At 41.7% G+C, this 17122-nt stretch overlaps 1 protein-coding gene and 1 pseudogene across 2 annotated transcripts in view; both read right to left on the reverse strand.

The window, feature by feature from the left end:
- Positions 1-7417, reverse strand: part of LOC129865422 (protein inturned-like) — a 33009-nt gene extending 25592 nt beyond the window's left edge. Inside the window, exons 1-3 of one of the 2 annotated variants that reach the window (XM_055938215.1) lie at positions 6337-7417; positions 995-1578; positions 184-269 (exon numbers count right to left, since the gene is read on the reverse strand). In XM_055938215.1, coding sequence (XP_055794190.1) covers positions 184-269; positions 995-1578; positions 6337-6428 — 762 coding nt within the window. In that variant the 5' untranslated portion in view covers positions 6429-7417. Of the gene's footprint in view, positions 1-183; positions 270-994; positions 1579-5456; positions 6046-6336 lie in introns of those variants that run through there. The other variant, XM_055938216.1, reaches the window with a different exon arrangement.
- Positions 7217-7466, reverse strand: LOC129866107 (small nucleolar RNA U3; annotated as a pseudogene).
- Positions 7467-17122: the final 9656 nt, after the last annotated feature.

Genomic DNA, 17122 nt, shown 5'->3' on the forward strand with positions numbered 1-17122 from the left:
ATTTTGGGTTTATCGTCCAATCACGCACGCACGCACGCACGCTGCACGCACGCACGCACGCACGCGCACCCACACACACACACACACACACACACACACACACACACACACCACACACACACACACACCACACACACACACACACACACACACCACACACACACACCACACACACACACTCACCTGGGTAGGACCAGGAATGCAGGACAGAACCCTCTCGATGTTCTCTGTGGTAACATCCACATCGTCTACTGCTACCAGGTTATCACCTGGGACGAAGAAGAACGTGTCACTCACAGCAGTCCCTTACAGCGTCGTGTTACATGTAGACAACTTAGACTAAAGGGTAATAGTGACATTTCTGTGCAATTATTTTGCTCCACATTGTGTAACCTGTTCAGAAATAGTATAGTTTTGTTGAGGAGCATAAGTGTATGCATGACAAGGAGTGGCAACTGGGAAAGAGTGGAACGTATACAAAACAGACCGGTACCCAGCCAAGAGATACAGTCCACAGATCTAGGAACAGCCAGATGTCCTGTTGTTTCTTTTTGTAAAACAACGAGTTTCACCTGTTCCATTGCAGACTCGTGCCCGTTCCAATCAACCCTAACACAGATTTCACCTTAGTTATTTAACTAGTCTAATTGCTTTAGCATGGACTGGTAGGCTACATGAAAGTCAAGGCTTTAAACACTAACTCATGTGCATACCCTTTAGTATTCAGCAGTTTCGTTTTCTGCATTCCCTGGGCTGCCCAGAACAACCATGCCCAGCCTCTACAAACATCAAAACTATTTACTGTAAAACACAACTTTATAAGTCTAACTTTATTTATTATAAATGGTGTCAATCAAATAATTGATTGTATTCTATACAATTTGTATACGACTGATCCCAGTAGATGCGTCTGAAATGGCAAAAGTAGTGCATTACATATAGAGAAAAGGGTGCCATTTTGGACGTACCCAGAGTGATGGTTTTGTACACTCACCTATCAGTATCTGTGCACACTTGACGGCCGGGCTGTTGGGCACCAGGCCGTGGACAGTGATCCTCTCCTCCCTCCTCCCTGTGGAGTCTCCCTGGCCCCTGCCCCAAGACGGGCGATGCACCACCCCCAGAAGGGCCTCCAGTAGACCCCCTCTCTCCGGGGGAGGAGGGGAGCTGCTCCCCAGGCGTTTGGGGTTCAGGTAGAGAAACACTTCCTTCAGCTGCTGGACCATCACCCCCACCCTCTGCCCCACCTGGTTTTTCAAGATGGATACTGGACGAGATGATGAGTCTTCGCCTCCTCCGTCGGGCCCTCTGCTCTGGGATGGTCGCCGCTTCCTTCTAAGGATCCTAGCCAGTCTTTTTAGCTTGGGCTCTCCTTTGGTCGGAGCACCATCAGGAAGCTTCCTGGACTCGTCGCTGATGATCTCCGCTTCCTTCTCGCTGAAGCGGACGTGATTGGTGGAGAGGCCGTGATTGGCGGCTACTTGAGCCAATGCCGCCGCTTCCTCGCCCTCGCTCAGTTCCAGGTAGAAGAGCTCGCCGTTCTTCTGGACGTCATCCAGCCATTCTGGCTCTAGGTCGCTGGGAGTGAACCGACAGAGCATAGAGTGAGTGAAACTGTGTGAGAGCAGAGCCAAAAGGGGTGGATTGTCTGTCCAGGGACTCCTTCAGACAAGGAGTATCAGGTTATTTGAGCATGAACAAGAAGCACAACTCTGGCTTGAGGATTAAAAGTATATCCTAATTATACTAAACAAAAATATAAATTCAACATGTAAAGTGTTGGTCCCATGTTTCATGATCTGAAATAAAAAATTCCAGAAATGGTCTATATACACAAATGTTGTCCACAAATTTATTTACATACCTGTTAGTGAGCATTTCTCCTTTGTCAAGATAATCCATCCACCTGACAGGTGTGGCATATCAAGAAGCTGATTAAACAGCATGATCATTACACAGGTGCACCTTGTGCTGGGGACAACAAAAGGCCACTAAAATGTGCGGTTTTGTCACACAACACAATGCCACAAATGTCTCAAGTTGAGGGAGCATGCAATTAGCATGCTGACTGCAGGAATTACCACCAGAGCTGTTACCAGAGAATTTAATGTTAATGTCTCTACCATAAGCCGCCTCCAACGTTGTTTTAGAGAATTGGGCAGTACGTCCAACCGGCCTCACAACCACAGACCATGTGTAACCATGCCAGCCCTGGAACACCACATCTGGCTTCTTCACCTGCGGGATCATCTAAGACCAGTCACACGGACAGCTGGTGAAACTGTGGGTTTGCACAACCGAAGAATTTCTGCACAAACTATCAGAAACCGTCTCAGGGAAGCGCATCTGCGTGCTCGTCGTCCTCACCAGGGTCTTGATCTGACTGATGTACGGCGTCATAACCAACTTCAGGTGGACAAATAGTCACCTTAGACGGCCATTGGCACGCTGGAGAAGTGTGCTCTTTACGGATGAATCCCGGGTTTCAACTATACCGGGCAGATGGCAGACAGTGTGTATGGTGTCATGTGGGCGAGCGGTTTGCTGATGTCAATGTTGTAAACAAAGTGCCCCATGGGCGAGCGGTTTGCTGATGTCAATGTTGTAAACAAAGTGCCCCATGGTGGCGTGGGGTTATGGTATGGGGAGGCATAAGCTACCGACAGCGAACACAATTGCATTTCATCAACGGCAATTTGAATGCACAGAGATACCGTGACGAGATCCTGAGGCCCATTGTCGTGCCATTCATCCGCCACAATCACCTCATGTTTCAGTATGATAATGCACGTCCCCATGTCGCAAGGATCTTCACACAATTCCTGGAAGCTGAAAATGTCCCAGTTCTCCCATGGCCTGCATACTCACCAGATATGCCTCATGCAGCGCGTTTGGAATATTCTGGAACGACGTGTACGACAGCGTGTTCCAGTGCACGCCAATATCAAGCAACATAGACATTGTAGTGGAGCGGGACAACATTCCACAGGCCACAATCAACAACAGCCTGATCAACTCTATGCGAAGGAGATGCGTTGCGCTGCGCTGCACGAGGCACAAACGTTGCGCTGCGCTGCACAAATGTTGGTCACATCAGATACTGACTGGTTTTCTGATCCACGCCCCTACCTTTTTAAAAAAGGTATCTGTGACCAACAGATGCATATCTGTATTCCCAGTTATGTGAAATCCATAGATTAAGGCCTAATGAATGTATAGCAATTGACTGATTTCCTTATATGAACTGTAACTCCGTAAAATATTAGAAATTGTTGCATGTCACGTTTATATTTTTGTTCAGTGTAATTTAGAGCATATTAGCCGTCATCATAATATGACAGATTGGTCTTTCTCATTTCCCCACTTCAATCCCCGTCTAAAAAAATGAGTCTCGCATTATAGATGCTATTCAAACGGGTTAGTAACACAATTATACTACTTGTACAACTACTGAACCTCTGTTAAACAGCCAAAAAGTACGATAGTCCATCTTCTGCATTCTGTTCTGGATCAGCGTTTAACTAGTCAAGGAGAGAGTGGTGACTGAAAAGCACATTTTTAAGAGGACAACGATCGTGTACAGGTGTAAAGGTTTATAACATTCAATGTTGTTATAATTTGATAATACTGGAAAACCGCTCCATTTGCATGCCGTTTTATTATCCCGATAAGCTTCTCTCTTACTCATTCTCAGTACATTTCTGTTCCAATTTATCACGTGGCATTTGGGGGAAGAGAGAAAACAACAAGACTGGAGAAAGACTGGATATTGTTTGTTTTTTAGTCAAGCAGAGAAGAAAGAGGGAAACCCACACCCCCACCCCAAGAGAGAAAATGCCCCAACTCTGAGAAAAAAGAAAAACCAAAAAAATTCAACCAGGCATTTTTTCAGTCGGTCAGTCTCCCTTTAAATTAAGCTGTGTCGCCTCTGTGGTAGGCTCTTGGAAACCACACCCATAAATTCACTAAGGATGGTGAATAGCATATCATTATTTATGAAGGTTAAGTTTCCAAATTGGAAACAGAAATTTCCCAAACTTTAAAAGAAAAAAAATAGTCAATTCATAGGCCAAGAATAGTGCAACTACAGCGCCTGTTCCTTTTGCTTAATCCATCTTTTCTCTTTCAATACCCTCTGCATCCCAAATGGAACCCTTATCCCCATTTATAAACTGGGAGATACCGTGAGGGGATCCTGAGGCCCATTGTCATGCAATTCATCCTCTGCCATCACCTCATGTTTCAGCATAATAATGCACAGCCCCATGTCACGAGGATCTGTACACAATTCATGGAAGCTGAAAATGTCCCCGTTCTTCCATGGCCTGCATACTCACCAGACATGTGAGTATGTATGAAATGCTCTGGATCGACGTGTAAAACAGTGTGTTCCAGTTCCCACCAATATCCAGCAACTTTGCACAGCCATTGAAGGGGACAACATTCCACAGGCCACAATCAATAGCCTGATCAACTCTTTGCGAATGAGATGTGCTGCATGAGGCAAAAACCAGATACTGACTGGTTTTCTGATCCACGCCCCTACCTTCTTTTTTAAGGTATCTGTGAACAACAGATGCATATCTGTATTCCCAGTCATGTGAAATCAATGGGCCGGCCTAATGAATTTATTTCAATTGACTAACTTCCTTATATGAACTGTAACTTAGTAAAATCTTTGAAATTGTTGCATGTATATTTTTGTTCAGAATAATTCAGGTTTGGGGCGGGAGGGAGCCTTGTGGTTAGAGTGTTGGGCTAGTAACCAAAAAGTTGCTGGATCAAATCCCACAGCTGACAAGGTAAAAAAAATCTGTCGTTCTGCCCCTGAACAAGGCAGTTAACCGACTGTTCCCGGTAGGACGTCATTGTAAATAAGAAATTGTTCTTAATTAACTGACTTGCCTAGTTAAATAAAGGTTACACATAAGAATGCATGTGTAACAGTATAACTTTAAACCGTCCCTTCGCCCCGACCCGGGCGCGAACCAGGGACCCTCTGCACACATCGACAACAGTCACCCACGAAGCAGCGTTACCCATCGCTCCACAAAAGCCATGGCCCTTGCAAAGCAAGGGGCAACACTACTTAAGTCTCAGAGCAAGTGACGTAACTGATTGAAATGCTACTAGCGCGTACCCGCTAACTAGCTAGCCATTTCACATCCGTTACACATGCATGAATTTGCCTTTATAGCTTGTTACTAAACAGATGGGATACAGCAAATCCAAAATCATGCATTAACCACTGTCCACACACAGGGGAAGACTGCAAGCAGGCACTTGGCTGCCACTAGACCACTTTACAGTGAGTGTGTAACCTAGTCGCTTCCAGTGATCTGCCTCGGTTGTCAAGTTATGAAGTTGAGGTGGAACTGGAAGATGACTAGCCCAATATCTTTTTTAAATTCTGTCTCTTCTAAAGCAACAAGCAAAAATATACATGTTTTTCTTACTCGGAGTAGTCGGACTGACTGTATGTTGATTCACTATCGCTCCTTTTGCCATGCACATTCTCCCTGCTGTCTCGGGGGCTCGCGCGCATCTGCATGCACCTCGAGCATTCCGCAATAATTTTTAGTAGCCATTATTCAATTTATTAAATGTGTTCGACAACACGATACAAGTTACTCTAAACTGTAAGTAAATAAGTTCGAGCTTGTTGAATGAGCATTGGCAGTCTTTCGCCATGTTGTCTGCATATGGGATCTTCAACTATGCCACGTGACAAAATTTGTCTCGGTGTCGTTGGCTGGTCTTCACGTTGCCCTGACAACGTGGACGCTTTCCGTTTGCAGGGTAAAAAAATGACGAGGGGCTCAGAATCACCCATGCCCCATCTAGCCACAAATGTACGCGCAATAAAAAGAGGTTGACTGAATGCATGTTTCAATGCAATAACTTTGATAGTAACAAAAACATACACTATCTCTTATTGACTAAGCCTTAACTAAGCAAACGACATAACATTTGTTGGATAAACTCTGCTAAATTTGATACAAATGTATCTCATATTTGCAGAGTATCTAACAAAATCACAAAAGTTGCAAATTCTAAATAGCTTGTTAAAATGTACACTATCTCCCTCTGAATAGATGGGAATGGATTGAGCACTTCTGTTTTCCCCGCCCCCTTCCTCTCCACACGAACTGCACGAGGCCTTTAAATCCCCAATGGCATTCACAGTGCTTTAAACAAAGCAACAATAGTCAAACAAAAGTGCAATGAATGCGAGAAGAAACACAAAGAAAGTCAAAATAGTTTACCAAAACGTCTACAAAACATTTTCATATAAACTCCCCTCATCGTTGCCATAGCATGTCTAAATATACTGACCTGTAGAGAAGCACACTGCGTATGGAATCAAAGTCTTCTAAATTCTTAGAGAATGGCCTGGACGTTTCCCCATCTGTAGCAATGTTAAACATTATCTATATTTCATATTTTCACGGACGGGATGAGTTCAGCATAGATTAGCAAGGCTTTCAAACTACACTTTTCCATTCCAGACAAAAGTTCAGATGGTTTAAAAGGAATAGTGCCGTTTAGGACCGGTTGTCTGCCAGCAGTCTTCTTCTACATATTTAAATACATTTTTAAAAAAAGTTTAAATCCTCAGTCGTGGTCCGGTATTGAAGGTAGAATGAATAGCCTGGTCTAATGGTGCTGTCGATCCTAAAAAAAAAACAGAATAAGCTTTCCTCACGTCAATCACTGACACAAGGGCACGCAGTTCCTTCCCGATGCTTTTGAAGACGAGAAGAAAGTGGTCCTGAATACTTCTCCAGACTCCAGTCTGTTCAGTAAGCTCAGTAGCACATGCACGAGTTGAGCCGCTTCTTGTCGAGCGGGTGTACTTGGCAGGTGGCGTAAAACACCGCCTCTTTTGCTCAATAGATGTAGCTATGAATTCACTACTAGGCTATACAAGACTTTGTTGTAGCACTTCATATCTATTTTGTTAATATGTATTTGTGTGTATGTACAATTGTAACAATTGTAACAATCACGAAAAACACGTATTACAGTCCACTTCGCGCTCAATGTCCATTTTATGTACAGAAAAAAGGTATACTTCTGTTGCTTATTTTATTTGTCGCTTGTGCAGTATTTCAAAGGTGGGGTGCGGTCACAATTATTAAACTGATTATCAAGATTGAGATCTACGTTACCTACTTTGATTTATAATTAACGTTCACAAGTACATAAGGCTAGTACCACTCTGATTATTCTCCCTTCCTCCAAATTCCCAGGGGAAACAAGGAACGGTCATCAAAAGCAGAGATCAAAAGAGTAAACTCTTCAAACTCTGCCCACTTCGCGCTCAGAAAGGAGTAGTAAATCTCATCATCATGGATAGCGAGATTTAACACTTCAGAAACACATTTCTCAAGTAAAAAAAATTTTTTTTGTTTTTTTTGGAAAAAGTAAATAACTATAGACATAATCCCTGAAAGTATAGCCTTGCTTTTCATTAGGCTTTGCTCCAGCTCTTGTACCACGAGCATCCTATTTTCAGTCATGGTGACAACACCAAATCTGAGTTGTACTGACAGAAGAAAACGCTGACAAAATGTTTTTGTTATTCTTGTTCCGAAAAAACATAACAACTACTCACTAAATGAATGATACAAGTCAGATAATAAACACCCACAATGCTATCTGGTGTTACAGTCAACGCATCATACATTTCATTGGCTGAGTAATGTTGACAGTGAGATTAGTCAGCGTGGTAGCTCCTTGTGGGCGTGAAGCCAACTGTGGCTCGCATGAAAATCTAACATCAGAGTTGAACGGCTTTGTGTTCGGGATTAGTCATAGTGGATGTATACGGACATTCAAAACATTAAAAATAATATCCTTACCAAGAGTACTTTTTTTTAAAGAGATGGGAGGAAATTATTTTGTTAAGTTTGTTAACAACAAGCAAACAAGTTTATGTATATGAAATGTGTCCGGCTAGAAATAGGAGATTTTCAGAGTAGTCTGTCAAAATTGTCCGATTGCCACAAAACGTCACAGAGTTAACGATCTAGCAAGTCAAATGTTCTCGATGTTGAATGTTTTAAAAAGGTATCATTCATTTTGCATACGATTTAAAACTTTCTAACCAGTCAAAATCATGTTTCATGACATTTGATGATATTTGAATGAAACTAGATCAAAGTAGTATGACCAAAGTATGATCAATGACTGTTGCTTCTACACTGCTAAAGTGTGATCATAAAGTTACTGAGCCCTCCCCCTTGTCAAGCACATGGATTCAGGAGGCGGGATGGAGGTGGGATCATCAGTTCCATGACAAAGGCCCTTCTCCCCAGATTGCTCAATTTGGCCCGGCAACCAGCTCTAGGAAGAGTCTTGGTAGCTCCTAACTTCTTCCATTTAAGAATGATGTGTGTTCTTGGGGACCTTCAAAGCTGCAGACCTTTTTTTGTAATCTAAAAAATATATATTTCAAGGGGGGAAAAAATTATATAATTTTTTTTTATGTTTAGCTAACATAATAAAATGTAAAAGTATGCATTACTGTTTCTGTAAAATAATAAACGTGGAATAAGATAACATACCATCCCATGAGTTGTTGGGGGAAAGACAGATTACCTATAGATTGGACATAATCGTAGAGATAACAGGAAATACACAAGCCGTAGGCTACACTATAGCTCCAGGTGGCTACATCGGAATGTTGGCTTGCACAGGAAAAACTGTACGTTTCTAACATTTAAATCAAATCGGTCACACGAATACAACAGGTGTAGGTAGACCTTACCGTGAAATGCTTACTTAGACCTTAACCAACAATGCAGTTCAAGAAATAAGAGTTAAGAAAATATTTACGAAATAAACTAAAGTAAAAAATAAAAAGTAACACAATAAAATAGCCCATTTGATTAATTGTTCAGCCGTCTTATGGCTTGGGGGTAAAAGCTGTTAAGGAGCCTTTTGGACCTAGACTTGGCGCTCCAGTACTGCTTGAATGCGTTAGCAGAGAAAACGGTCTATGACTTGGGTGACTGGAGTCTGACAATTTTTTGGGCCTCCCTCTGACACCGCCTAGTATATAGCGCCTTACGTCGGATCCCGAGCAGTTGCCATACAAGGCGGTGATGCAACCGGTCAGGATGCTCTCGATGGTGCAGCTGTAGAACTTTTTGAGGATCTATGCCAAATCTTTTCAGTCTCCTGAGGGGGAAAAAGCGTTGTCGTGCCCTCTTCACGACTGTCTTGGTGTGCTTGGACCATGATAGTCTGTTGGTGATGTGGACACCAAGGAACTTGAATCTCTCGACCCTCTCCACTACAGCCCAGTCGATGTGAGTGGAAGCGTGTTCGGTGATGAGCATTGTGGGCACTATGGTGTGGAACACTGAGCTGTAGTCAATGAACAGCATTCTCACACGTTCAATGAACAGCATTTATGGTTGAGATTTAATGATGTTAGTAAGGCATCGATATCATGTCAGTCAGAAGTTCAATGATAGGCGACAGCCACATGGTGGTACTGTTGCCTAGGCCCCACCATACCTCTTGCCTACAGCTATAGTTATGGAATTGTTTGTGTGACATGATCCGCGTCTCGCCCGCGGCCAGAAGCTTCCACGATACCGCCCTCTTCTGGCTGATGATGTCATTTCATCAGCCCCTTTCAAAGAATATACATTTCTTTCCACTGTTCGATTGTCATGTTCTGTGTCCTATAATGCATTTACATTGAATAAGAGATAAAAGTAACAAGTAATTTAAAGAGGAGCAGTACAAAAATAACAATATATACAGGGAGGGGTTGCCGGTACAAAGTCAAAATTGAATAGTTTGCCAGTAGATTTAGCAATTTCATCAAAATGACTACTGGCAAACTATTCGATTTTGACTCTGTACCCCCCCCCCCCCCCCCCCCCACTGTATATATTGTTATTTTTTTACTGCTCCTCTTTAAATTACTTGTTACTTTTATCTCTTATTCTTATCCATATTTTTTGAAACTGCACTGTCGGAAGCAGATTGTCCATTTGTATTTACCTGCTGGACAGACATAGTATCTCAGACAGATACAGAGAGCACGTCCCAAATGGCACCCTATTCCCTATAGAGTGCACTACATTTGACCAAAGCAACATTATAGGGAATAGAGTGCCAATTGGGATGCACAAAGAGAAATAACCTCTAAATCCCAGAGGTTTGTTTGAGTTATGTTCCACTGCAATCTTACATGCTTGAGGTATAGAAGTTAAGTTTCCCCGGACCACGGCTATAGGATCAGATGATCATTTCCCTAACCTTAACCATCAAGAGGTGGGAGATATATCTGACCCTGTATCAGTGGTCATCATGCAGATCCTACTGCAAAAAGGTGTTTGGACCTGTCTACTCATTGGGGTTTATGTGTAAAGATGATAATTTTGTGTTAAATGACATTTTTTTAAATAAATAAATTAATACATAAGAGTGATGGATAAAAGAAGTTTCATGTTTATGTTTTATCCCAGTAAATCTTGTTTGACATTGAGGTGTGTGTGATTGACTAGGTTTACAACAAGTAAACCAATGCTACTATATAAAAGGGACAGAGACTTGATGAAATCTTAGAAAAAAATACTTGCAAGTTTATTGATTCACGTAATTCTTTTGGGGATTTATTTTATACAACATACCAGAAAGTATTGATACCCCTTGACTTATTCCACATTTTGTTACAGCCTGAATTCAAAATGGATTAAATCATTTTTTTTCTCCTCACACAATATCCCCATAATGACAAAGTGAAAACGAAATACAGAAATATCTCATTTACATAAGTATTCACACCCGAGCCAATACTTTGTAGAAGCACCTTTTGGCAGAAATTACAGCTTTGAGTCATCTAGGGTATGTCTGCATCAGCTTTGCATATATCTACTTCATCAAATTTCAATTCAGGCTGTAACACAACAAAATGTCAAATACGTCAAGGGTTATGAATACATTTTGAAGGCGCTAGATTGCACATTAACTAATCATTGTGTAGTGTAGGGGCTCCCGAGTGGCGCAGCAGTCTAAGGCACTGCATCTCAGTGCTAGAGGTGTCACTACAGACCCTGGTTCGATTCCAGGCTGTATCACATCTGGCCATGATTGGGAGTCCCATAGGGCAGTGCACAATTGGCAGAGTGTCGTTAGGGTTTGGTCGGGGTAGGCCGTCATTGTAAATAAGAATTTGTTCTTAACTGACTTGCCTAGTTAAATAAAAATAAATGAAGTAGTCTTGCCAAAGTGAGGCTGCAGGAATGGACTCCTTCCTGTCTCTATTCTTACTTTTCTTCGGCATTAATCAAACCTGTATAGCCTGAAAAGACTGATAAGATAAACATTTACTTGTACAGAGTGGCTACGACCTGTGTTTGCACCGACCCCCAGGAAACCTTTTCCCGTGCAATAAACAATCTTACGCTCTGTGGCATGTGTTACTTTATGCAGCTGCTGCTCCCACTCCTCACTTATCTCTGCTTTGAACGTTCTAAAAAATTAAGACATGATCAACCTGTACAAACCACTTAGTCTAGGGTTAACCTAAGGATATTGAAGTTTTAACAAGTAATAATAACAAGTAGTAATAACTGGGTAATAATAATAATATTACTGGTTAGTACAGTAGTAGTAACCAGAAAATGCCCTATTTATACAGTACCAGTCAACAGTTTTGCGAGTTCTCTCATGCCACCCCACTTTTCCGCACACTCCACTTGCTTCCAGTTGAAGCTAGCATCCACTACAAGACCATGGTTGTAAGCGGTGCGTAACTGGCAGCTGTCACGTTCTGACCCTGTCACGTTCTGGAACGAGACATCGGTAAAAACATGCGCTGCGGTGCTGGCGGCCCAGAATGAGTGTGACCGCTATGAGGATTTGTCATAACAAGGCAGATCTACAAACATTTTGGGATCCAAACGGTTTGGCCTATGAACTAATATGACCACTCTATAGAATGCGGAAACAACCCCAACAAATGTCACGGGACTCGCCTTAAACGGCGGGATAGGGGGAAGCATTTTCACTTTTGGATGAATGTGTTATTCAATGCATTTCTATGGGTTATAGTATTAAAGGCCAAATGTAATATTTTATCAAATCATTTTTTTAAATATTTTTGGGGGATACCTAAAAGGGTCCTAAAATTCTAAATCAAATAGCTAAATGATCCATGGTATGACTTTCTTAAAACAATATGTCAGCTTAGAATGCGATTCAGCAGTTGTTATATTGAGTTGAAGTGTTGCAGCAAAAAAAAAACGGAAAAACAAGACAAAAGATTGATAGCTCTGGTTTGATTGGACAAAACAGGAGGTGAATATGTTATGAAAAGATTAACAAAAGTTTGGACACACCTACTCATTCAAGGGTTTTACTTTTCACTATTTTCTACATTGTAGAATAATATTAATAGTGAAGACATCAAAACTATGAAATAACACACATGGAATCATGTAGTAACCAAAAAGGTATTACATCTAAATATATTTTATATTTGAGACTCTTCAAAGTAGCCACCCTTTGCCTTGATGACAGCTTTGCACACTTTTGGCATTCTCTCAACCAGCTTCATGAAGTAGTCACCTGGAATGCATTTCAATTAACAGGTGTGCCTTGTTAATGAGTTTGAGCCAATCAGTTGTGTTGTGACAAGGTAGGGGTGGTATACAGAAGACAGCCCTATTTGGTAAAAGACCAAGTCCATATTATGGCAAGAACAGCTTAAATAAGCAAGGAGAAACGACAGTCCATCATTACTTTAAGACAAAGATCAGTCAATCTGGAAAATGTCAAAAACTTTGAAAGTTTCTTCCAAGTGCAGTCGCAAAAACCATCAAACGCTATAATGAAACTAGATCTCATGAGGACCGCCACAGGAATGGAAGACCCAAAGTTACCTCTGCTGCAGTGGAATAAGTTCATTAGAGTTACCAGCCCCAGAAATTGCAGCACAAATAAATGTTTCACATAGTTCAAGTAACAGACACATCTCAACATTATTATCAGCATCAGCATTATTTGGTTTTCCGCCTCTCCTGAACTCTTTCCAAGGCAGATTTTACCGCCTTTGGTCCACAGACGGCAACACCTGTTTGAGGTCAGTGTCTTTGGAAGATTTTTTTTTTGAGAAGAAATCAAGGATTTGTTTTCCAATGACTCCGATTTTTTTGTCCAGGTGAGATTTGTGTGGAAATTGTGAGTGGGTGGGTCTTCCCAAATTGGCTTTCTTGAAGGGAGGCATATCTTTAGTGGGTTGAAGAGGTCCTTGTGGAGTGGGGCAGGAGTGGGTCATTGTAGACTTTTTCAATCATTTTGTGGGTTTTTGCAAGTCTCTTGCAGGTTATTGCGAGTTTCCAGATATGTGATGTTTGCCAGGACAGGGAGCCAGGGAAATGGGGTGGATCGTAGAGTGCCAGACAGTGATGATGTGCATGGTTAAAGTTGAATTGAATTGCCGTGTTGTGTTGCAGTATAACGGCCTGTTGCAAACAGAATGGATGATTTGGATTGGATTTTTAAAAACACAGGCTTCCTTCTTTTTACTTTGTCATAAAGCCCAGTAATGTGGGGTGAATGGAACGTTGTTGATCCTCTGTAATTTTTTTATATTGTGGTGCCAGCATTATGTTATGTGCATCCTAACATTAGCTACAGCTTAAGCCCCTCTTACCTCAAGAGTAAGTAACATAACAAACCATGATGGTGGCTAGTTTCATAAACCATCATGTGTAACTTAAACTTAGCCATTCATGCACATGCTGTCTACTGTCTCTCTCTATGTCTTGTGTTCAGACCAGACACTACACATTTTGTTGTCTTCTCTCAGTCTCGCTCTCTCCCTCTCTGATAATCTTGACCATCTCAGAGCGATGCCAAGACCTGCGACTCTCCTCTCCTTTAGAGTGAGTTACTAATATTGACAACTTGTGGTTGTTATGCAGTTGCTTCTCACCTAAGTAACATTCACATGTTGTTTTTCTCTCTCCTAGTCTTGAACATCTGTGCTGTTACTTCTCCTTCCAATTGTTTGAGAGGAGTTTTTCACAACATTGCATTAAAAAAATATATTTCATAACTCTTCAACAAGCTGAAAGCTTGCGCGTGTTTTTGAAAATTCCTTTTTAGGAAATAAATAAATAAATAGGAATACAGCACCAGTGTCCGACTCGACTCGGAGGGCACGTTTAGACTTAGATAGGCAACTTGGGACACATTAGGGATGAAAATATAATTTCCACTTCCAGAAATTAGTCCAATAACATATTGGTAAAATTATTTGTTTAAATAATTTTTTACATATTTTTCACAGATATTATCAGGTATGCTATTAGCAATAAGCATTATTACCTTCAGCCCAACTAATGCAGCATAGTATATATATGTATATGTATAAATAAATAGGCTGAAGCATGGGGTTGCCTATCTGTAGTTACCCCATTAGACTTATCGATAACACTTTTCTTGACACCCAGTGTCATAACCATGTCACAATATGTCATAACTTGTCATAGCATGGTCGTAACACTGTCATGACCCATATATTTACACCTTTTGTGACACATATTGTGCTATTTTATGGCTGGTTATGACACCTACATAAGATTGTCAAAACCCACATTTATTCAAATTAGTTTTTTCCTTTCCAAGAAGTTTCCTTTCATTTGAAAGTTTGTTTCTTAAATCCTTTGTTGTTGTAATGAATTCTTTACAGTCGTGTTTTTTCCCCATCATATTTTAAACAACTTATAGTAAATACACGTTAAGCCTTATGACCATCATAATCATATTAGCCAGATATAAGGCCTATCACGTACAGTACATGCCCTATCAGTCAACAGTCAAAAAGAGGGTGTCTTGTCCTGCTCCTGAAATCTGCTCCTACATTCCTCCCAGTCATCAGCAACAGAACATTGGGTTAGGTGCATGTCTAACATGAATGTGTGCACAAACTACAATGATCATTTAATATGGTCAATTAAAAATATATACGTCACAACAGGTCTAAATATATGTCATGACAGTGTTATAACCTGTTATAAAATGGTCATGACAAGTTATGTCAGCTGTTATGACATATACAAGAGTATGTGGACACCTCTTCAAATGAGTGGATTTGGCTATTTCAGCCACACCCGCTGCTGACAGGTATATAAAAATCAAGCACACAGCCATGCAATCTCCATAGATAAAACATTGGCAGTAGAATGGCCTTACTGAAGAGCTCAGTGACTTTCAACGTGGCACCGTCATAGGATGCCAACTTTCCAACAAGTCAGTTTGTCAAATTTCTGCCATGCTAGACCCAGTCAACTGTAAGTGCTGTTATTGTGAAGTGGAAATGTCTAGGAGCAACGGCTCAGCCACTAAGTGGTAGGTCACACAAGCTCACAGAACGGGACCGACGAGTGCTGAAACGCGTAAAAATCGTCTGTCCTCAGTTGCAACACTCACTACTAAAGTTCCAAACTGCTTCTGGAAGCAACATCAGCAGAAGAACTGTTCATTGGGCGCTTCATGAAATGGGTTTCCGTGGTCGAGCAGCCGCACACAAGCCTAAGATCACCATGCGCAATGCCAAGTGTTGGCTGGAGTGATGTAAAGCTCGCCGCCATTGGACTCTGGAGCAGTGGAAACGCATTTCTGGAGTGATGAATTATGCTTCACCATCTGGCAGTCAGACTGGGTTTGGCAGATGCCATGAGAACCTGCCCCAATACACAGTGCTAAATGTAAAGTTTGGTGGAGGAGGAATAATGGTCTGGGGCTGTTTTTCATGGTTCGGGCTAGGCCCCTTAGTTCCAGTGAAGGGAAATCTTAACGCTACAGCATATTATGACATACTGTACTAGATACAATTCTGTGCTTCCAACTTTGTGACAACAGTTTGGGAAAGGCCCTTTCCTGTTTCAGCATGACAATGCCCCTGTGCGCAAGGCGAGGTCCATACAGAAATGACTTGTCGAGATCGGTTTGGAAGAACTTGACTGGCCTGCACAGAGCCCTGACCTCAACTCCATCGAACACCTTTGGGATTAATTGGAACGCCGAGTGCAAGCCAGGCCTAATCAACCAACATCAGTGCCCCACCTCATTAATGCTCTTGTGGCTGAATGGAAGCAAATCCCTGCAGCAACGTTCCAACATAAAAAATAAAATACAATAAAAAAAAAAAAAATATATATATATATATATATATATATATATATATATATATATATATATATATATAGTATATCACAAAAGTGAGTACACCCCTCACATTTTTGTAAATATTTGAGTATATCTTTTCATGTGACAACACTGAAGAAATGACACTTTGCTACAATGTAAAGTAGTGAGTGTACAGCTTGTATAACAGTGTAAATTTGCTGTCCCCTCAAAATAACTCAACACACAGCCATTAATGTCTAAACCGCTGGCAACAAAAGTGAGTACACCCCTAAGTGAAAATGTCCAAATTGGGCCCAATTAGCCATTTTCCCTCCCCGGTGGCATGTGACTTGTTAGTGTTACAAGGTCTCAGGTGTGAATGGGGAGGAGGTGTGTTCAATTTGGTGTCATCGCTCTCACACTCCCTCATACTGACTGGAAGTTCAACATGGCACCTCAAGGCAAAGAACTCTCTGAGGATCTGAAAAAAAGAATTGTTGCTCTACATAAAGATGGCCTGGGCTATAAGAAGATTGCCAAGACCCTGAAACTGAGCTGCAGCACGGTGGCCAAGACCATACAGCGGTTTAACTGGACAGGTTCCACTCAGAACAGGCCTCGCCATGGTCGACCAAAGAAGTTGAGTGCACGTGCTCAGCGTCATATTCAGAGGTTGTCTTTGGGAAATAGACGTATGAGTGCTGCCAGCATTGCTGCAGAGGTTGAAGGGGTGGGGGGTCAGCCTGTCAGTGCTCAGACCATACGCCGTACACTGCATCAAATTGGTCTGCATGGCTGTCGTCCCAGAAGGAAGCCTCTTCTAAAGATGATGCACAAGAAAGCCCGCAAACAGTTTGCTGAAGACAAGCAGACTAAGGACATGGATTACTGGAACCATGTCCTGTGGTCTGATGAGACCAAGATAAACTTATTTGGTTCAGATGGTGTCAAGCGTGTGTGG

The sequence above is a fragment of the Salvelinus fontinalis genome, chromosome 11 (assembly GCF_029448725.1).
Source record: "Salvelinus fontinalis isolate EN_2023a chromosome 11, ASM2944872v1, whole genome shotgun sequence".
Lineage (NCBI taxonomy): Eukaryota > Metazoa > Chordata > Actinopteri > Salmoniformes > Salmonidae > Salvelinus > Salvelinus fontinalis.